Raw genomic sequence first — 23,254 nt, 5'->3', positions numbered from 1 at the left:
TAAGATACATTTCTATATACCTAAAATAATTGCTACAAATATGCTAGGATTTTACCATTTTAGGAGAACATGGATTGCATCTCATTGCTAAGTGTTATAAAATTTGGACAACGTTGTGTCAGTTCATCAAATATTGATTACCATTTGGTATGTACGAAAACAGAAAAATACTAGATGTCACTTTCCTAGTTATGTGGCACATGACTGTAGTCTCAGTGACTTTCAGTCTTAAAGTAATCTCCCAGAAAGGCACTTGTTTATGTTATTGCTCTCAGACTCATGCAGCTATTGGATATAAGACGATAGGGGCATAACATCACCAATAGCCATTCAAAAGCCACCATTACTATCCAGAGTTCTAGATCTAAACAGGGACTCAAAAGCGCTGAGCACCTGCAATTCAGTTTTAAGTCAGTGGGAACTGTGGGTGCTCGGTACCTTTGAAACTCAGGCACATAATGTATATGAAATATTATATCTTAATTGCACTCACTGTTAAGACACTTTGTAGTAATTATACACTATTATTAATATTATAATATTAATAAACTCACTAGACTAGTAGTTATGACAAATGGGAACCTAGTCTCTTCTGCATATGCTCACAGTTCCCCACTGACAATGATTAACAGCAATGAGTTATGTATGCACACATGAACAGAACTGTGTGTCTATTGGATTAATGGAACCTTCTAAATCACTGATATCACTAGCACCTCTCTCTGTTGCTAAACAACTTAAATGAGGCAGAGAGTTCCATCCTCTTGATTAAGAATGGCATGCAGTGTTGTCATGATCCATGCAGTATGAAAACTATGATGCTTGACTACTTACGGATACATGGCCATTGTTGTCAGTTTAACAAAGATATCCTTACTCGGTATATCAACAGTGTTACAAGTAAAGGCTTGTGGTGGAGGCATTTTGTGTTTCTTGCAGAAGTCAGCAGGGGAAATGCTATATTCTTGTTTAACTTCATGTAGGTCTGACTTTGCAGCTACCACTAAGCAAGGTATTCTGCTGTCCACGAAGTGTTGCTGCAAATTTAAGGAAAAATATTGAGACAAACAGGAGTTCATGTGTTCAAACAACATGGAATAGCCTATTATTATTGTTTCTTGTGGCAACATCACGCATTCAAAGGCTTAGCTGAGCACAAATCTAGAAGCAGAGTGCGCTGCACAGGCAGCTAAACCATAGCCAGGCATTAGTGACAGAAGCCCACCGAGTTCTTATTGCATTTTTAAATGCATCAGCTGCATATAATCAGCAATCGTGCAGGAGTCGTATGCACTTCTGGTGCCCAACTCAGTCAGTCAGGAATGCTGATAACTGAAAGTGAACATTTATTTCCCCTCTGGTTAACCAGTGTAATGAGATATGTACAAAAGATACAAACCTTAAAAATCCTAGCACAGTATTCAAAGGATTTAGGATTAGTGACATCATACACTAAGCAAACAGCATCACATATGGTCTCAGCATCACTTAAAAATTCAGATTCATTAACATCATGTAGCTGAAAAAGGAAGACAAAAGTTTTGATATTATGAAATTCATTGCATAACTTTCTCTTCTGTTTTGATTTATTTTTTATTTTAAATTTCCTATTAGGGTTGTTCAAGCTCAAAATAATACAGAGAATGTGCCAACAAGCTAGCACACGACCTGCTACTACCACATCTGCAGGCAACGAAAATACTCTCAGCATAAAGAAATATTTGCTTATACCATATAATGCCTTATATTCCCATTCAATCTGGTTCTCATTCTAGAGTCAAAACCACTGAGCAAAGGACTAAACCAGAACTTGCAAAACAAGGGAGCATTCCAATTATAATCAATGAACTACATTAAAACAAATGTTAAAGTGTATTTCCAACCATCACAGATCTTCACCTGTTGAAGATTAATACATCTTAAGCACTAATTTGTCTGCCAAATGTATCATTGCCAGTGTTTCAAGGGTTAACTTAACTATCATCCATTTGATAGGTTTCAGAGTGGTAGCCGTGTTAGTCTGTATCAGCAAAAACAACAAGGAGTCCTTGCGGCACCTTAGAGACTAAAATTTATTTGGGCTAAAACCCACTTCATCAGATGCATGGAGTGGCAAATACAGTAGGGAGGTATAAATATACAGCATATGAAAAGATGGGAGTTGCCTTACCAAGTGTGTGTGGGGGGGGTCAGTGCTAATGAGCCAATTCAATTACGGTGGAAGTGGCTATTCTCAACAGTTGACAAGAAAGGGTGGAAATCACTTTTATAGTGCTAATGAGGCCAACGTAATCAAGATGGCCCATTTCAAACAGTTGGCAAGAAGATGTGAGTATGAGCAGAGGGAAATTAGTTTTTGTAGTGTCCCATCCATTCCCAGTCTTTATTCAGGCCTAATTTGATGGTGTCCTATTTGCAAATTAATTCCAGTTCTGCAGTTTCTCATTGGAGTCTGTTTCTGAAGGTTTTTTTGTTGAAGAATTGCCACTTAAGTCTGCTATTGAGTGTCCAGGGAGATTGAAGGGTTCTCCTACTGATTTTTGAATGTTATAATTCTTTATGTCAGATTTGTGTCCATTTATTCTTTTGTGTAGAGACTGTCTGGTCTGGCCAATGTACATGGCAGAGGGGCATTGCTGGTACATGATGGCATATATTACATTGTTATCAGACTGCACATCTACATTCAAAAACGTGTGTGTGTGTGTGTGTGTTAGTTAACAACCATGATGTAAGTCTTACCAGCAAGTATTTTTCTTGCCCATATACATAGACTGTATTCATCGCATAGTAAGATTTGTGCTCTGCGCGTATTTGCCTCTGTCTCTGAAAACACACAGAATTTAAAGATTAGACAATAAAAACTGTATTTAAATAATCTGTCAAATTCCTACACAGTTGCACCTTCTTAATATCAGAGAACTATGCTGAAGTCTGATATTAGGAAGACTTCATAGTATGCTAGTAAACCTGTAGCTGTTGTCAGTCATGAAGTATCAAAGATTAAAACTAAAACTACTAATGTAAAAGGAAATGAACAAAGCACATTTTGCAAGGCAGTATGCTCAATTGTCATATAATTCACTTATTTGCTAATCTGTAAAATTCTGCAATCCATGATGAGTCTTCCAAACTTTAGTGCTAACAAGTAAAGTTCTAAGGCAGCTGCATGCTGTCAACAGAGTTTTATTGCCTAAACTTAACTCTCAATATTATTCAATTACAACTCATATTAAAAAGAAAATGTTTCTTACCATTAGATTTCTTCCAAGAAGTGCCTGTAGAACACCACTTTTCCCACAGCCTTTCATCCCAATAACATTACATCTGAACACATTCCTTTGAGTCTGCTTTTTCTGGAGGTCTATCTTTTTATCTCTAGTTACTTTAAAAAAAAAATTTAAAATTCCTACAGTAGGAACAGTTAAATTACTTGAATCATATTTGAAACATCTGTAATTAAAATCTTTAATATCCCAATGGCACACACTTTTAAAAAAAGTTCAAGTGAACAAAATGCAAACTAATTCAACAGGAATCAAGACAGTCTTTTCATATGATGCGTCGTTTATAAAAGTCAAATACTTTTTTTTTTACTTTTATAAACAAACTAGAATGCTCTCCAGGATATTCTTCCTTTTCAAAATATGCCTGCATTCTAAGCAGAAAGGAGGAAAAAAAAAAAAACCAGGACATTTCATTTAAACTCAATTTACTACTTGGCAATTGGGTGTATGAAACTGATCTTTTAAAATAAGCTCCCAAACTGTATAAACAACATTTCAGATAATTACCTGTAATTGCTGATGCTTGAGACTCTTGCTCTGTGAGTATTGAATAGCCTAAATAGCCCAAGTACTCCAGGCAGCGCTGTACATCTAAATATGTAGTTAGTCTAAGGGGAAAAAAGAGGAGAAAAAAATCCCAAAACAATCATTCCTAAATTGCCAACATTCACCATTCCAGATTTCTGTTAAAAGTACTTGTGCCCTATGTATTACATCTGGCAAAAGCAAAGTGTTCTGGTGCCATACAGTAATGAGAACACACGTGTTTGAAAGTTAAATGGCCCTAGTTTTATTAATATAATGAACCCATGATACTATGAGGGGAGCCCCTGCTAAGATCAAACCACTCATGCTGACCATGTACACAACGCTTTCCACATCACAAAATGAATGTGATTGCTCCCCCTCTGTATTCCCAACTCATTGTCAAGAGGAACGCAAACAGAAGACAGTAACAGCTTTAATGTTTACAGGAGGTATATATAGAGAAAATATCGACTAATTATTGAGAGGGTGACAATTAATGACTCTTAATGATCATACTACTTCAGGCAGATTTCCAAATTTTGGTGAGAGTCCTGAGGCAGTGATCATTGGACACTGCCCAAATTCCAGAACAGCTTGTAGTTCTCTGAGCAGCAGGCAACACTGTGGCTCCAAAAGCTCTATTGCTTTGGTCAATTCTTCAACATTTTGGCTTGCTTCCTTTCTACATAATAGCAGATCTTCAACAGGAAGCTTTAAAATGGGATCTTATAGTGAATGTCCTCAATACTGTTCCTACATGTTAGTTCTCTAAAGTGCTTTGCCACGTTCAAAGGAAACTTAACCGGTACCTGAAATGGAATCATCCAATAGCTTTTCTTAGATAAATATCAAAAAATCTTTCATAGGTGATACACTGATAAACTATGCATTAATTACATAGCAAGTACAGGGTTATGTTTGATTTAGCAATTATGTAAATCAAACAAACTGGATTTTTGGGGACTTGACTATCAATGCTCTCAAATGAACTAAGGACAGCAGGATTGACAGACAAAATCCAAAAATAATATGCATCCCTTAAATATTATTGTGACAACGGCTGGTTGGCACAGAAAGTTAGTATTTCTGGAGACCTATGTTTCAATCCTATGTAGGTCTAGTAAGAAGAAATGTAGTCATTTCAGATTAGCCCCTTCAAGCATGGATGCTCATATAAAAAGCACACCATGTAATTTAACATGGCTGGTAAATGTCTGGATAGGAGAAGCAAGTGACAGGATCCAGGTGGATGGGAATACATTGGCAGAGGCTGGGTAGATGGGTGAAAGGACCAAGACTGGTATAGTCAGGGTGCTGGAGATCAGGATTGATTTGCATTGGCTGAGCAGTATGGAGAAGCTTGTACATGCTTTCCATGCTATACCTGGCTCTAGTCAATGATATTAGTCTGCTACTGAACTAGCAGAGCACCATGAAATCAGTGACAGGCATTTAAGTGAATTTCTCTACAAGTCAGTTATGTAAACATGAGAGACATAAAAGTTCTGGAAAATGTATTGCAAGTTTCCAAATCAACAAACAAAAAGGAGTCAGGCAAAACAAATAATGTGAACTTCTCTGAAAGCCCTATTGGAGAATGACCTCCAGCTTATTGAGGAATTACCATTCTTCTCCAGAGTTACAAGGAAATTCAACTTAAATTCACATTAAGTCAGCATGCCTCTCCTGGGGACACTGGTAGCGGAGCCAAACACGTGCAACAACTTTATAATGCAGACTAAACCCCATTAAGGGAGTAAACTGAAACTTCACCAAGGCATTTCAGGGAGAACCTCTGGCTCCAAATAAAGCATGGTTTCATAAACGGAAAGGACAATGTTTTACTGAGCAAGTAATTTAGTTCTGCAGTCTCTATAGCAATAATCTTTCCTATTCCCTTTAAAACAAGAGCTGTGTCTCTAACTTTGAGAATTACAATCAATTCTCTGAATACAGTACAGCAGTCTCAGGAACTCATCTGTTAAGTAGATTGCCACAGTTTTGGCACCCCATTTGCTATAAACTTTTAAACAGCAGCACTGCCGGTGCTATCTATGTACTTGATTAGATCTGAATGATAACTTAAAAATAAATCACACTGTAAAACTGTGGCATCTTAATTAGCATAGTTATTTAAAAGTATTCAATGAAGCAGATCGCTCTGACAACATTCATCAAAAAATTTTTAACTCTAGAATGATTTTTTCAGTTACCTCACTAGATTTACTATTCATTTGTTTAAACAAAAACATATGAATAGTATATGCATAGCATATTCAGAACTACGCATATAAATGTGCAATAAAATAGGTTATTACATCACATGAAGTCCTAATGTAAGGCCACTGTAAGGTCCCAATGTAACTCCTGGGCAACAGCAACATATAATGTATCATACTTACGTCCACTGAGAAAGAAACCCCTGGTATGTTATCCATCCCCTTTCATTTGTACAAACAGTGTTGTTGACATCAGGTCCCCATGGTATATAAGGGAAGACTTTGAACAAATCTTTGAGTTCATCAGGGGACAAAGCACAATCTCTATCCTGGAAATATGCACATAGTTATACATCAGATATCAATAATATTCTCATCAAAACATACTTGCAAAAGTAAAGTATTTCTTGTATGGGATTTCAATGGCCTGTGCAGCATTCATTCCATAAAAACTATGTTAAGGATTTACTTACAGTAGGTGGATAATCAGTTTTTAAAAAGGATTCTCAGGACTTATAATATATGGAGATATACCTATCTCCTAGAACTGGAAGGGACCCTGAAAGGTCCTTGAGTCCAGCCCCCTGCCTTCACTAGCAGGACCAAGTACTGATTTTGCCCCACATCCCTAAGTGGCTCCCTCAGGGATTGAACTCACAACCCTGGGTTTAGCAGGCCAATGCTCAAACCACTGAGCTATCCCTCTCCCCTTACTAGGGAGGGTAAATATACCAGCTGCGTATACTGGTGTATGAGTGCGTCTGCTGGTACAACTTATGCATTTTCCTGAACAAAATAAGTTATCTCTACAAAAGCACTTTTTTGCTAGTGTAACTGCATCTCCCCTGTGGCTTTTGCTGGTATAAAAGTGTTGTTTAAAAGAAAAATTGCACCCCTATGCGACAAACATTTCTAGTGCAGAACAGGCCTCAGACAGACAACAAAGGGTCACAACTATTCCTTTAAATTAAGAACCTAAATATATTAAATGGAGAATAAGCCCAAACCCCCCAAACATTGGATCTTTTGTTAAAGCCTTATTCAATCTTTATTCCTACATAGACATTTGTCATTTCTAGCATTCTTGATTGTGTGTGTAAAATAAATATTCTTTTTAATACGGTTTCATAACATGGTAAGAACATTTTTCCTGGTTTAGGAATATCACTGATCAACACATTTAAAAGGGTAGCAGAATCTGACCCTGCATAAGGAAGAGCTGTTCTGTTGACTCAACCTGTCAGGAGTCAGAACCCTCACAGAACTGCTGCCACATTGTAACTGGTGCTGGCCATTCAACTCCAAGAGCAGAGGGAAGCATGATCCTTAGTCCAAGAAAACTGGGAGAAGAAGCCCTACAGGAAACCCAAGGAATTGCCAGGCTTCAGCAGAAAGCTTAGGCTGTTTTTTTCTGTTGTTACTTGAGCTAACAAAGCCTAGTCCCAGGAAGGAGATAAATTGACATCATGTATAAACTTTATATGGTGTAGGATACTAATGTTACCTGCTCGCAGAACAATTTAAACACAAGGAAGATGGCTCTCCCAATATTAAGTATTGATTTAGTTTCCTGTACCACACTAAAGATGAATATTGACTCCTAATTCTTTGAGTTTGAAAAATAAAATTGGTTCAGCTTCATAAACTTCAATTCAATCCTAATAGAAGGTAAAAAGGATGGTTGGACATCAGGGGTTGGATTTTGTTGATAAACAGTCCATTGTACAGATCAAGTCAAAGAGTTAAGATTTAGAGAGCAATTAAAACATTATACAAGCACCACTTAAGTCAGACTAAAATCTTACCAAATCATGCTTATCAAAAGTGCTTTGGAGAAACAAATACACATGGTGATTCAATTCTGTTGTGCAGTCAGAAGGAATTTTTAGCCTATTTAAAAAAAAGAATAAAAAATTAGTCACATAATAAATAATGTAATTCTTCCAAGAAATAAATATGAAAATAGCATTTAGTGGTTTTGCAATCAGCTCCTTTTCTGTTTCACTGAAAACACAGCAAGCACTGTTTATTAGGCGTTCTAAAATCATCTGTAATATAAGGCGTTTTCAGATATAACAGGAATATCATCAGCATTCTATGAAAGAAATAGGGATGGGATAGTCAAAAGAAAGTAAGTGACTTAGGCACCTAATTCCCTTAAGATGCTCTGAAAATCTCATCCTAAAGGATTAAATGTCATAAAAAGGGCTGGATAGTTTTAGAACTATCCCACTTGTAACTATGCCTGGCGAGAGAATGGCCTCAGCGCACATTAAGCAGTTGGGGCTATTGGCTGGCTTATAGGAGATGATGTGTGGCCCGTTTAAGGACTAGACACTCAGAGAGTGACTTCCTGCAGCAGCTTCAAACCAGGTCAGCAGGGACACTGATCCATCCCCCCCAGATGACCTGAAGAGAGAGGAAACTATTTAGGCCTATGCCCATGCCAGTGCAGGAAAAGCCCTCTTTTACCTGGACAAGGTAGAGTAGCACCCACCCTTCCACCAATGGCCATAGCTAAATACCAGGTTTTGTCGTGATCCACGGTGGGTATTGGGGCTTAGTCTTGGGGGACTGGAAAGGAATTTTTCCCCTCACCACCACATTGGCCAAGGCAAATGTTTCCCCCCCTCCTCTTCTCCACAGTGGGTAGGGGCTTAGTTGGGGCAAACATGAAATGGGAGTTAAGCTATCACATCACAACTCATTATGTAAGTGTAGGGCGGATGTCCAGTGCACTTACTCCGTAGGGAAGGGATATGGTGATCAGATAAAATGGATTGGAAAAGGATTTAAAGGATGTATACTTTAAAAGGAGTGGAAATGGGGGACGTGGGGCTCCTATGACTGGTACAGCAAGGCTCCTGCCCTCCCTTTACAGTCCCCCTTAACCCTCCATTCGAGGGGAGGAGGGGGGTAAGGTCTAAGCAGCAGGTTGGCTGGGGACCGAGATGGCTGAAGGGGGAAGGTGGACAGCAGCCTCCTCCTCCCCCAAGTACATGTAAAAGATTATGGAAGAGTATGCACTGCACACTTTTATCTGCTGGGTACTCCCTGATATTTAGGAATAAAATAGTGCCCTAATTAAACCACATCCAGTGTCTCCTGTCCTCCTCCTGTCATAGTTGGACAAAGGATAATTAAGTTCCATGTTCTGGTCATAAACTAATTGTAGTGTTCAGGGAAAGAATCTCCTTCTTCCGCCACCTGATTCCTTTTGCACAATTGGCATTATGAGAGACAAAAGTTTGCTTTCCTCTTAAGAGTGAGATATGAACCTCTGCCAGGGACAGCATTCTGGAGTGAAACGAACAGAGTCTGACCTGGTATTGCAAATCCCTTGTCCCTCTGCTCTCCATATGCAACCCAAGGTGAAACTAGGTGACACTATGAAACCTAAGTTTAGACATTTCTGGTAACACACCGAAATTGGAATTCCTTTATCCTTCTACTCGCTCTATAGAAAAGGATATTCTGCTCCAAGTCTGATCCAATACCCAAGGAAGTAATTGGAAAGAACTTCCTTTTACTTCTGTGGGCATTGGATTAGGCCCTTAATGCACATGAATAATTGAAGTGACACATACATCAAGAGATTATTATATACTGTATACTCCATAATGTGTTTATGTAAACGTAAATATTGCTGACAAAGTTGGGAGTCGTGTTTGTATAGTAAGTAGCTGATTTAGCAATCCCAAGGCATGACATACAAGTTCTATATAGAGTTAACATGTGAAAATTAACAGCTGAAACGTACGGAGGAAACAAATACTCTGGTGTGAGCTCTAGGTCATCATCATATCCAAAGCGGCGTAATACTGTCCAAGTAGTTTCATGTCTTCCTCGCTGAATAAAAAGCGTATGTAGAAAAAGAAAACCTGAAATTAAATGATAATTCTTAAGACTTTGAAGGCTTTCAAACATTTACATTGAGAGTTGTTGTTTTTTTAAATTGAGTGAATATAAAAAAAATACACAAACATAAAAGCACAGTGCGGAATATATAAAATCTTAATGAACACATGACTTTTCTGTACCTTCAATTTGTACAATTATACTTCTATAATCAGATCGCCAAAATTATTATTTTCTTAACATTTGTTTCTTAAGTGTTAGCACCAGCATTTTTATTACAGGGTTGGTTTTAATTTGTAACATGCTGAAAGTTTTTATACGGTCTCCATTAAACATACAAAGAATGACAACCTTCAATAGTAGTTTCACGGAAGCATGTATTAGTTTCCCTACACCAAAATTCAAGGATAATTGCTTAAGTACTTTCCATGTCTTTCTGAAAACTGAGATTACTCCCCCAGTTCAATCCACACATGATTTTTTAAGGCTGTGTGTAGATAAGGTTTTCCCCCTACTATTTCTCACTTTTGCTTTCACAGTTGCAGCTCCCACAAGTAGTAGAAAAGATATCACCTTTAATTTTTACCACTTACTCCGAACAGATCTACACAGCAGTCATTAAAATGCTGGTGGGAACCAACACTTTTATCTATGCTAATGCTCACTCTGGTAAAACTAACCAAATAGCCTATTCTAAATGGAAACTATAGAATTTGCCCAAGAGGGAATTTCTTAGAATCAGCACACTTTGATTCTAAGAAATCAAAGACATTCAGACATTTTGGTCCCTTAAGCATTCTCCATTGGAACACCATTTCCTTCTCCCCCATTATTCCTCAGTTTATCCCATGCCACAGCCAAGTTATGACCAGCTCTTGTTGCCAAGGGAGCAAGAAACTGAAATCATATTTCAATCTCTTTTTCCTCCTTTAACAATAGATTACACATGGACTTTTATCTTGTATCAGTTTTAAATGTCTCTCTTCAAACAATACCTACCTTTTAACGTTAATCCATTATCAGCAACTCCATCACTTAGATTTTTTCTGACTACATTCTTTACATCTTCCAATGCTTGAGGCGCTAGTGGAGTATTAAAACAAATTCTCTAACAAACAAAGAAAACGCATATTAGAAACACTGATACTAAGTCAGTCATACAGCATGTCCTGCTCAAAGTGCAGTCTTAAAAGCTATGTTAATTTAATGGTAGGGACAATTCAAGCAAACTTTAAAATAAAGCAGAGCAGGCAGGACAGTTCCTTGCTCATTGGTACTGCTCCCACGTAAGAGCAAAACAAGACAGAGTATCTATTATTTGCTTCAGTTTCCAAGACTGTTAAAGAATCACAGCCACCTAGAGAGGAACAGGTGTTTAAAGAAACAGAAATGCAATACTGGGGAACCTCAGGATTGTATTTAAACCCGCACTAATCAGTAGAGGTAGGGATGTAGAAAAACACTTTTTAGTTTTTCAAGAAAAGTGTTGCAAGTTTAAACTGACAAACACAGGACATTCAACTGAATTACAATCTTAGCAATAGCTAGCCACAATAATGCAAATTCAGGTTTGAGGAGAAGCTTTAACTCTGCATTCCATTTCTTAGCTCTAATACTTAAGGTTAAATGTAGTTCGGTATCTGAAATATTTCACCTGATTTTCATCTCACTCATTTTATGCCAGTGTCATTCCATTGACTTCAAGGGAATAACTCCTGATTTTACACCAGCATTCAAGAAGAATGAGGCCCAGTATCTGTTATGGGCATTAACAATACAAAGATGATTTATATAGGGCAAGATTTTGCGCTACCCAGTGGGAGTGTGCAAAGAGACTTCCACCACAACTACACACAGGACTAAAAGCACAATCCCAGTGGAGACACTGAAGATGGTAACAGTTTCCCAAGAGGAACAAGGCCTATGGCCTTTCCCTAAATCCACATCAGCAGGTAGGATAGTACATAATACACCTATTTGCTATGTGGTACAGTGCCCATTGTACTGGCTCTCCTATAACTCAAGGAGAAATTTTGGTCAAGTCAGTCCCCAGCCCCCAAGCACAGGGCACTGCCTAAAATGGCACAATCTAGCCAGTGAGCAATTTCACAATTAAAAATAGGTATCCAAACATTACCAGTCACCTCAACTTGTTTTGACAGTATTCTAGAGCTGAGCTACCATGTACTCAGTATGGAGAAAATAGGGGGTGATAAAAAAAATAGTAGGGAGCTACCTGAAAGAAGTTGAGCTCAGCATCACTGAGAGTGCCATCATTATCCTGATCAGAGATTCTGAAGATGCGAGTCAGAGCTTTTATACAGGCAGGTTTCATCTACAGATCAAGAGAGAAATTAGGACCCACTTTCACAGGAAAATTACATTTTTATTTATTTTTTTTGGCTTGAACATGAAAATAATCACACTAACACCACAAGAGAGCATTAAATAGAATTCAAATAGATATTGACAATTTAATGTTTGGTTTGTTTTAGATTTTTAGAATGAGCACCTAGAAAATTAATAAATATAAGAAACAGCAAAACCCGGCAAGAGTAAACTTATATTCCGAAAAAGATTACAAAAAAGTCATTTTTGATATTAAACGTCCTTAAATTCAATTATATAAAATCTTGAATCTATCTTTGCAGGCTGAACAATCCAAAAGTATCCAAAACTACAAATATCCAAAAATAGTTCTCTGTATTTGTTGCCTTATTGTGATGTAAAAAGTTTTCAAAAACTAAATTTGACGACAGAAATTTGAAGAAAATCATTTTCCTAGCCTTTCCTAATATACACTGAGGTGTATTAGACAAGTAGTTTTCAATCTGTGGTCTGCAGACCCCGGTTGGTGGAAGTGTGGGGGGGTTGTCTGCAGACTATCTAGGGGGTCTGTGAAAGGTTGTCATTACCATAGCACTGTGGTTTTCAACCTGGGCTCCGCGGACCCGAGGGTCTGCAGACCACGTCTAAGATTTCCAAAGGGGTCCGCACCTCTGTTTGAAAAATGGCTCCGCAAATAAAAAAAGGTTAAAAACCACTGCATTAGACTATTATGCCCTTGCTCAGCCCCTGTATGATCATCTTTTAAAATATTTATGTTTTAAGATAATACATTAATCCACAAGCAAGCAACAACAATAAGAGGTTTAGAAAATATGACCCATAAGGAAAGATTGAAAGAACTGGGCATGTTTAGTCTTGAGTAAAGAAGACTGAGGGGGAAACCTGATAACAGTCTTCAAATATGCTAAAGACTGTTATGAAAAGGATGGTGATCAGTGTTTCTCCGGGTCCACTGAAGATACAATAAGAAATAATCGGATTCATCAACAGCAATGGAGATGTAGGTTAGATATTAGGAAAAACTTTCTAGTTATAAGGATGGTTAAGCACTGGAATAGACTTCTAAGGGAGGCTGAGGAATCCCTGTCACTGGAGGCTTTTAAGAACATGTTAAACAAACATGTCACGGATGGTCTAGGTATACTTAATCCTACCTCAGCACTGCAGGATGGACTAGATGACCACTTTAAGTCCCTTCCAGGCCTACGTTTCTATGATTCTACTTCTAATTCGAAAATTAAAGTCTATTTATGTGATCAGACTAGAGAAGAATCTTCTGTGTATCAATGAAGATAAATCTAATAAGGCATCTTAAATGGACATTCCACACAAAAAATAAATTCAATTTTCAATGGCTCTAGAGCCACAGTGAACCGTTATTGAACAGGCATCTGATCCATGTTCAACTGGTTTAGGGAGGGTTTCAGGAAGAGCCCTGGGGCCAATCAGAGTAATTTTAACTGTCCTCTCTCATCTATTAGACAAAGTACTGAGCATATGGACCAACAACCTGGGAGAGGAAAAGCTGATGAGTTTGCTCCCAGGTGAGAGAGAAAAAAGGAAGATAGGGAATTCCCTCCCAATAAGTAAGATGGTGAGGGGAAAAAAGAGGAGAGAGAAAACTCTTTGCCGACTAGGGAGAAAGAAAAGGGATGATGACACTAATTGCACTGTGGTGATACAATGTCACTACACAACAGCACCAGGCAAAATCAGGATGTGCAAAGTCAAGCTGCGATTATTTTGTGGCTTTCTATTACTCAATGTTTGAGACTGAGTGGCTTTCTCCACTGTTCAAGATGAAGTGACAATTCACAATAAGTGATAAATCCAGTGTCCCTATTAATTGCAACCTATATTATTACTACTATAAAAATCCACATGCACCCGGGTAATCCATTTAATTAGTTTCCTTGTGTACTAAGAAACTAGCTATGGCTGTTACCAGAACAATAGAAAAATATGAAGCTCTCTTTATCAAAGTCTCACAAGAGTGCTCTGAAAGAATTTTGCTTTCCATGACACTGGAGTAAATACCCTGCAGTAAATAGAGTTACTTAGAACGTACATCTGTGTTAATGGAGAAAGAATCTGGAACCAGATTCTATCAGATTACATTTGGCATAATTGTACAACCATGACCAAATCAAATATGAAAATCAATTTACAATTGTTTGTACGTGTAATTAATTGGGAAGTAAAAATGAACATCCTGCAACATTCTCCCCCACAAGACTTAGTAAAAGTCACGGCTCTGATTAACGTCACAGACTATAGGCATAATGGAGCTGGCACACGATGACCAACACTTAGACAGAAATAATCAAACAAGAAAAAAATCTACTGGGGTGGAAGTAGCATAAAAAGCAAGGCGGCAAAAATATTTTACTATTTTAACATAATTGTCTTCTGAAAAGGGTTTGGCAAAACTAAGTTTATTACTACTAGACACATATATTGGTTTAAAAAGAAACCAAGTACCTCTTTTTCCTCTGGACAATAGAGAGGCCCTGTGGGATGTAAAACAGCTTTCTGTGCATAATAGAATAGCTCAGATATATTCTTCAAGTTTTTGGCTGAACACTGAAAAAGAAGACTTTAAATTAGTTAGTTAACTCTTTTGACTATTTCACCACTTCTTTGGGTGTCTAAATGGTCCTCTGAAAAAGGTCCTTTGAAAAAAAGGGAAATATGGTCCTTAAAAAAAAATTGAGACCTATGTGTTTGCAATGACTAGCTCAATGGGGACTAGCTCCAGCTCAGTTGCAGCCTCTTAGCACTATTGCGATACAAACAACAATGACGTAGTAATTTTGAGTTGCTCTATCACTACTACAATCGAAAAAGTTAAAGTATAAACTTGGCAGCAATGTCGTACTTGTTATTCACTCAGAATGAATTCCAAAATGTAGGAGCATACCTCTACGCAAGTTTCTATCTCTGTGTATTGGTTCATAATGGGAAGGATGGTCTCCATACTGCTATATTCCACTAGATCAGATTTGTTTCCAACCAATATAAGAGGAAGCCTGAAAACATAAGATTTATCAAAGGAGATTTACAATGAGAGGGAGCTGAAAATATCTATTTTATTTGGCAACTTACTCTACTCCAAAAGAAGTAAACAATTTGCATTTATGTTGTTTCTATGAATAACTAGACGCCAATGGTAAAGAGCAGGAACAAAAATAAATTAGCAGTTTTAGATTTATTTCATAACGTGTCAAACAAATTAATGCGGCAAGGATTTAACTTACAAAGTGCTTTACAGGTGAGTCTCATCTTACGCTGGGGTTACGTTCCGCTGTCAGCGCGTAAAGCAAAAATCGCGTATAGTCAAAATTACATTGAGTGTAATGGCGGGCAGAATCGCCCACACTACAGGTACAGTATTTAAATTGTTATTTTTCTCTCTTTTTTTGTTTTTGCCAACCGCACAAAGCTGAATTTGCGGATGTTAAATGCGCGTAAGATGAGACTCGCCTGTACTTCTTTTGGATTTTCTGGAAAAGTTAAACAGTGTGGTTAATTACTTATAAAGCTTCCATTATACACAGTAACACACAAAATTTCATATGGATATTTTGTGGTCATTCCTACTGCACACGCACAATGTATTACCCTTGCAAAGATATGAAAGTTGGTCCACTGGGTAAAAATAATCATTTTCCACACTTCACTATAAGAGATCCCCAAGGAGCTCATGATTACTCAGAAAGAGCAGACATGGACAATAAATGGACAACATTCTCACGGACAATTTTTTTCCTCTGGATTTTGTTTTTAAAATAGCTAAACTAGAAATTCACACACAAAAATGAGGGTCTGGCTTAAGCCAACCAAAGGCAGGAAGTTCAGAATACAAGCTGTCTCCCCCATGCTTAGCTTGTCACGGAACTTCCTTGAAAGCTCTCCTTTAATTTCTCAGCTTCCAACAACATTTCATAGATCTGTACAAAACTTAAAATGTCTGGTGCCTGAAGAAGCCTAGCCATGGAGGCAGCATTGCGATCAAGCCATGGACTGTCTCTTAGCCTAACTCGCATCGGAAGAAGACTCGTGCAGGCCATTACAGCAGAAAAAGTAGGAAGGCATTCACATATATGGTGCAAGCTATCAATGACATTTTTAAAAACAGCATATTTGATGGGTTAAAAAGTCACTTGCTAGTTGAAAATATCTGTAAAAAAAATGTAGGCAATGAGGCTACTTCAGACTAACTTCACATCTGTCTTTTTTTGCTGAACAATGCCCTTAATGTTATTTAACCACCCCCATCACCTTAATATTTAGGTCTATTTCATGTTTTTTCCTCCCTCTCAGTACATACCTGCTATCTTTGTCTGTTCTTTCATTGATGAGAGGAATCCATCTGCTTGTTACCTAAAGCAACAAATTAACGCTTATCAAGAAAACGCACGCTTAGGTTAATATGACTGAATTGCATACAATAAACTTGAGAATGGCTGGTCCTGGTCTCTTGCTTTCTGGGCTTATTGTGAGTTGGAATGAGCACCACTTTTGGCCATGAGGGTGTAGGAATTAAAAAGGAAAAGCCTAAGCTGACTGATAGCAACATTCCCAGCTTATTACTGCATGGAATTAACAAGATCAGAAGAGAATTTTATCCAGTACTCCTTGTTTGTGAGAATGGCACACCCAACAGAAAACTTTGAGGTGTCATTGTTAAACAAGGAAAAGAGACGATTGATGGGGACCACCAGAAAAAGAATACTATTGGTAGATTATATACCATGTAATATTTTCCAGTGAGATTTTATGCACTTTAAATATTTAAGAACAAAGTTTTCACTGTGCCTATCCTGTCACAGGAGATGCATCTTAAACAGCAGCTAGATACTATAAAAGGTGTTTTCATCATACCTTGTCAATAGAATTCTTGTTGTTAACAGCATATACTATGCAAATTACATTAGCCTAAAATGAAAAAAGAGAAACCATTGAATCCTGAATGTGTGGATTCCCTAGAACAGCAAACAGTTAAAAAGCACACCTAGCAACATCACAACAAAAGAGTAAAAAATGCTTCATTGTTGGCCAGTGTTTGTGCCCCTAGCATGCTCATAGAATTTAAAGCTGGACTGATGGCCTGAAGAGAGCAGAGAAATGGAAGATATTAAGAAATGCCCAAATCATTTTTTTGCAGAGGTACATTCCAGGGCAATGATGACATAGACTTCTAAGCTATCTACATTTGAGCTGTCACAGATTATCTATTTTTCCTTGGTCCAGAGCTGCAGTTCTCGAGTTTGGTTACCCACCAAGAATAGGACTGCCTCTATATAGGACTGAAAAAACTGCCTCTATATAGAATATACAAAGGTGCATTTAAGATGCTCAGAAAGCACTGAGGGCATAAGAACATAAGAAAGGCCATACCAGGTCAGACCAAAGGTCCATCTAGCCCAGTATCTGTCTACCGACAGTGGCCAATGCCAGGTGCCCCTGAGGGAGTGAACCCAACAGGCAATGATCAAGTGATCTCTCTCCTGCCATCCATCTCCATCCTCTGACGAACAGAGGCTAGGGACACCATTCCTTACCCATCCTGGCTAATAGCCATTTATGGACTTAGCCACCATGAATTTATCCAGTCCCCTTTTAAACATTGTTATAGTCCTAGCCTTCACAACCTCCTCAGGTAAGGAGTTCCACAAGTTGACTGTGCGCTGCGTGAAGAAGAACTTCCTTTTATTTGTTTTAAACCTGCTGCCTATTAATTTCATTTGGTGACCCCTAGTTCTTGTATTATGGGAATAAGTAAATAACTTTTCCTTATCCACTTTCTCAACATCACTCATGATTTTATATACTTCTATCATGTCCCCGCTTAGTCTTCTCTTTTCCAAACTGAAGCGTCCTAGCCTCTTTAATCTTTCCTCATATGGGACCCTCTCTAAACCCCTAATCATTTTAGTTGCTCTTTTCTGAACCTTTTCTAGTGCTAGAATATCTTTTTTGAGGTGAGGAGACCACATCTGTACACAGTATTCGAGATGTGGGCGTACCATGGATTTATATAAGGGCAATAATATATTCTCAGTCTTATTCTCTATCCCCTTTTTAATGATTCCTAACATCCTGTTTGCTTTTTTGACCGCCTCTGCACACTGCGTGGACATCTTCAGAGTCCATATCCACATATAACTCCAAGATCTTTTTCCTGACTCGTTGTAGCTAAATTAGCCCCCATCATGTTGTATGTATAGTTGGGGTTATTTTTTCCAATGTGCATTACTTTACATTTATCCACATTAAATTTCATTTGCCATTTTGTTGCCCAATCACTTAGTTTTGTGAGGGCAGGAAATGAAGGATTCTTAGTAACTCCACAAACACCCTACTGCAGCAGTTCACTTGTAAGGGTAATGCAACAGGTTGACAGGAAAAACAGGATTTTTCAGGCACTGGGATCATTTTGCTGCAAACGCTGTCAGTCCCTCGGTTGACTGGCTGAAAGAAAGCTGGTTTCTTCCTTTCCAACCAAGCAGGAACATGAGCCCAAATTGCCAAAGGGGGAGGAATATTGTGGTGAGAGCTGCCATCTTCTCTGGGCAGGCTAGTAAGCGGAACAGGCACAGCTGACCATTTGCAATGGTTATGCAGAAAGCACAGCATCCCATCCCATGGAACTGTTTGTGTGTAACGCTGGCCCTGACAAATATTACAAATGGGAACCAGGAGAAGTGGTGCTATGTGGGTACAGCTGTTGGTCTAGTTTTCAGAGGTTAAGGGGATTTAAGTTTGATTTGGGCTTTGCCATCCCATCTATACTTCACTGTGTTCAACCTGGACTCGCCAATATCACATTCTACCATTGCCAGGTCACAAGTTTGCCCCTCTCTCCACCATACAGGAACACTGCAGAGGCAGAGCACTCAACCCTCAAAGGAGTACGTGATTTGAATTACAAAGCAATCCCTTCTCACGAATAGTGATAACTGCTCTGATGCACTTCCTAGAAAACAAACAGCACCCAATCTTCCTGGACCAGAGGAAGGTTTGCTGTGACAAAAGGCTCTAACAGGAAGGTGGGGAAAGTGTTGAGAGAAAGGAATGGGAGGGCTCTCTTCCAATAATTCAAGCCAGAAGCTCTCTAGAGTGAAAAACTTTTTAAAAAGTTTGTTAATCAGCAGAGGAAAATCAAGGAGCAGAAGCTGCCTAATTTGATTCTAGCTAATCCCAAACTGTCACTTACCTGTGATATTTCATGGTGAAGCTGCCTAATTTGATTCTAGCTAATCCCAAACAGTCACTTACCTGTGATATTTCATGGTGAAGCTGCTCATCACTTTGCTCTGCTTCTGCATGCAACAGGAAAAAATGCCATTGATATTCTATATCATCATGAACTAAACCTGAGAATATTTTACAGTACTCATTCCAGGTACAGCCATCCTGGCAATGGCCCTTTTTCATTTTTAATTACTTTTAGCAAAGTGTGTGGAACAAAAATATGCTTTTAATGCAAAGGCCGTGAAATTGATGCCCTTGCCACCAGGCTGGAACTGGCATTTGCACACAAATTTCCAGTATGAACTTTAAAGCTGAATAATTGCACTGGCAAGACAGGCTCCCTCTGGAATGCATCAGGGATTGGGTCTGCTACATTTTCTGCCATTTTCTTGGGGTGATGCTGTTGTTCTACAATGGGGTGGCCAACCTGTGGCTCTGGAGCCACAGGCGGCTCTTCAGAAGTTAATATGCAGCTCCTTGTATAGGCACCAACTCTGGGGCTGGAGCTACAGGTGTCAACTTTCCAATGTGCTGGGGGGTGCTCACTGCTCACCCCCTGGCTCTGCCACAGGCCCTGCCCCCACTCCACCCCTTCCCGCCCCCTCCCCTGAGCCTGCCATGCCCTCACTCCTCCCCCTGGGGTGGGGGAGGTGATGGGGAGCTGCTGACATGTTACTGTGGCTCTTTGGCAATGTACATTGGTAAATTCTGGCTCCTTCTCAGGCTCAGGTTGGCCACCCGTTCTACAATGTCATGTTTTATGCTGGAATTTACATTACAGAACAACAGCATCAGTTTAGCACCCCAAGAAGGAGATCGCAGAAAATGTAGCAGATCCAATCCCTGATGCTTTCCAGAGGGAGCCTGTCTTGCCAGTGCAATTATTCAGCTTTAAAGTTCATACTGGAAATTTGTGTGCAAATGCCAGTTCCAGCCTGGTGGCTATAATTTTACTAGCAAATATAATTCCTAGCAAATCAGAGCTTTTGCTGTATCTGTCTGAGAGATTTTATATAACAACATGGAAAACCCTTGGCTGTGCGATAGTTAATCCTAAACCCAGAGGGAGCTCATCATAAAATACTTTGTACTAAACTGAGAAATAATTGAGGATAGCATCAAAAGGGGACAGAAATATGAAATCATTTGTAAAGACTGTCACAGAGAAGCAAACTTCAAAAGTGTTGTGGGCAGAGTTTGGGGTAATTACTAGAAAGTGATCTTCTTTATCACAACCCCAAGGAAGTGTTTGCTACTGAGAGAAAAGTCTTCAAATAGAGGAAAGACTAGCTGTACTGCCACTACTGTTCACATGACAAGACAAACCTGAAACAAGGTGGTAGTAAGATCTTTAGTTAACGTAATAATTTAAAATCACATTTATCATAGGAATTGGCTCATGTCCACTGTAGAATTGCCTCAAGCATTCCCAAATAATTGAGACTCAAAGGAAAAAGGATTCCGATATTTGACTTACCTAGGTTTGTATGGTTTAAAATTCAGAGTATGTACTAATATTAGTGGACACAGAACATTAAAATTAACACTGACACACAAACTGACCCAAAAAAAAGTCAACTTCACCCCTGAGCAGTCATAACAGTTGAAAATCTGCTGATGCAGCCTCGCCCTGGGTCCCCGCCTTTGAATGTCTGAAGGGAGCTTTCCTCAGAGGTTCTTGACTTTGGAATTGCTTTCTATATTGCCTGACAGAGCCCGAGTTTGTTGACTTTTAAGGCATGGCATAAAACTTAACTGTTGACTTGAGTTTCTGCCTGCTGGGCAATGGTAGGATTTATTTATGCCTTCTATTCGATTTCAGTATTCAGCCTATTAATATTTATTTAACAAGCACCAGACGAGATGGGAACATTTTAAAAAAAATGAAAATAAGAGTAAAGAAATTCACAGAAGTTTAAACTATGTTGTCATCTCATCCTGTTGTGCCAAGATAGCACAGTACACAGAATATGTAAAAGTTGCCTACATTTCTAGTGACTTCTTCACTAAATGGGATGAGAGCAGTTTTGGATCTCCCTGAATTTAGTTGCCTTGTGCCTGACCTTGCAAACACTTACTACCATGATCAGACCACCCACTGGCCTTATTAGAACATTGCTACTGTTGACTTAAGAGGGACTACTCACAACACTAAGCACTAGACTCAGTGGAGTTTGCAGAATCGGTCCCTGTCAATCTACCTCAACACCTCAAAAAACCTACATTAAAATAACATTAATTTAATTTCCAGCTCCTGGCAGAAGCTGGAAGTTTTGATGAGGCTACTGAAGCAGGAAAGTAATCCTGGATCAGAATAAGTCATACAGCCATGTGTACCATAGAACCACTACCTGAATAATCCACTATGTGCGTTGGCACTCTTTCAGGGGTGACATCAGCTGGGATGGTGATTTCTTCTGCACGTGGAGGAACCTTGATTTGTAAACAAACAGTAAGAAGGAAAAACCTCTATAAAAACAGTCAATAAAGCAGGGAAATGAACATCTAACAATGGTTTATAAAAAGAGTATAGATAAACTTCTCCACAGATTAGGAAGCTTTAAATAGAAGTGATTATTAATTGTTAGATTTTTCAGCAAAAGTTTTTGTTTTCTTTATGTTCTTAAAGCCTCTGCCACAAGTCTAAGCACTGCTGTGCCAGAGTATCATTGTTATGAAAACACTTGAAAGGAAGGCTCAGGTAAATCTCAGACCCAAAATATTAGAAGCAACATTATTACAAGGCACCCTTCAAATAAACTGCTGTCTGAATTGTAAATCAATTTACCATATTTAACAATTACACCTAAAGCTTAAATATATCATTTAAGCAATACTATTCTGTAGAATGGGTAAATTTTTGGTTTCTTGTTTATTTCAACTATTAGTACAGATATCTCCACATCCATTTCCAAGGACATTACACTAAACTAGCCATTATGGGTAAGTCGACAGTGCAATAACACACCCACTTGGCTGGCCCGTGTCAGCTGACTCAGGCTTATGGGGCTCGGCTTGCAGGGCTATAAAATTTCAGTGTATACGGTCAGCTCTGGGCTGGAGCTCAGGCTCTAGGACCCTGCGAGAGGGAAGGTCCCAGAGCTTGAGCCTAAATATCTAAATGGCAAATTTATAGCCCCACAATCCAAGCCAGGTGACATGGGCCAGCAGTGGGTGTTTTATTGCACTGTAGACATATCTTAAGGGTACAACTACACATCAAAAAATGACCTATGGCAGCAAGTCTCAGAGCCCAGGTCAACTGACTTGGGATTCCAGGGCTCGCACTGGAGGGCTAAGGACAGTGTAGATGTTTGGGCTAAAGCTTGAGTCTGGGATCTGAGACCCTCCCCTCCTGCTGCGATTCAGAGCCCAAGCTACAGCCTGTGCCCAAACCCCTATACTATTAGTTTTAGCCCTACAGTGCAAGCTCCGCAAGCCTGAGACAGTTGACCAGGGCTCTGAAACACTCTGCCACAGGTTAGTTTGGGTTTTTTTTTGGCTGCATAGACATGCCAGATTAAAAGTGCTGCCAAAAATCTCATTTTAATTTTTCTGTTCTTTTGCACAAATGACCTATGAGGCCTGATCCTGCTCCCATTTATGTAAGTGGCAAAACTCCCACTGACCTGAATGAAGCAGACTGGGCCTATGAAAACCACTCTTCTTCTCCAAAGTATCCCAAACTTGTCTAATAGTGATGACATGCAATAGATAAAGCTCTCTCTCCAAAAAGTCACAACACGTGGCAGGCTA

At 38.9% G+C, this 23,254-nt stretch overlaps 1 protein-coding gene across 6 annotated transcripts in view; it reads right to left on the bottom strand.

Annotated features, from left to right (window-relative positions):
• RHOT1 (ras homolog family member T1) overlaps positions 1-23,254 on the bottom strand; it is a 46,822-nt gene that overhangs the window by 10,723 nt on the left and 12,845 nt on the right. For all 6 annotated transcript variants that reach the window (XM_044983026.1, XM_044983031.1, XM_044983027.1 and 3 more), the window contains exons 3-18: positions 21,850-21,931; positions 19,523-19,566; positions 17,126-17,179; positions 16,572-16,624; positions 15,162-15,270; positions 14,723-14,824; positions 12,129-12,227; positions 10,892-11,000; positions 9,795-9,915; positions 7,840-7,924; positions 6,218-6,363; positions 3,795-3,895; positions 3,255-3,385; positions 2,743-2,826; positions 1,400-1,519; positions 835-1,037 (exon numbers count right to left, since the gene is read on the bottom strand). In XM_044983026.1, the coding sequence (XP_044838961.1) occupies positions 835-1,037; positions 1,400-1,519; positions 2,743-2,826; positions 3,255-3,385; positions 3,795-3,895; positions 6,218-6,363; positions 7,840-7,924; positions 9,795-9,915; positions 10,892-11,000; positions 12,129-12,227; positions 14,723-14,824; positions 15,162-15,270; positions 16,572-16,624; positions 17,126-17,179; positions 19,523-19,566; positions 21,850-21,931 (1,643 nt within the window). The remainder of the gene's footprint in view (positions 1-834; positions 1,038-1,399; positions 1,520-2,742; positions 2,827-3,254; positions 3,386-3,794; positions 3,896-6,217; positions 6,364-7,839; positions 7,925-9,794; positions 9,916-10,891; positions 11,001-12,128; positions 12,228-14,722; positions 14,825-15,161; positions 15,271-16,571; positions 16,625-17,125; positions 17,180-19,522; positions 19,567-21,849; positions 21,932-23,254) is intronic.

This window comes from Mauremys mutica, chromosome 12 (assembly GCF_020497125.1).
Source record: "Mauremys mutica isolate MM-2020 ecotype Southern chromosome 12, ASM2049712v1, whole genome shotgun sequence".
Lineage (NCBI taxonomy): Eukaryota > Metazoa > Chordata > Testudines > Geoemydidae > Mauremys > Mauremys mutica.
Note: the sequence above shows the minus strand (reverse complement) of the source record. Positions and strands in the feature narration are given on the sequence as shown.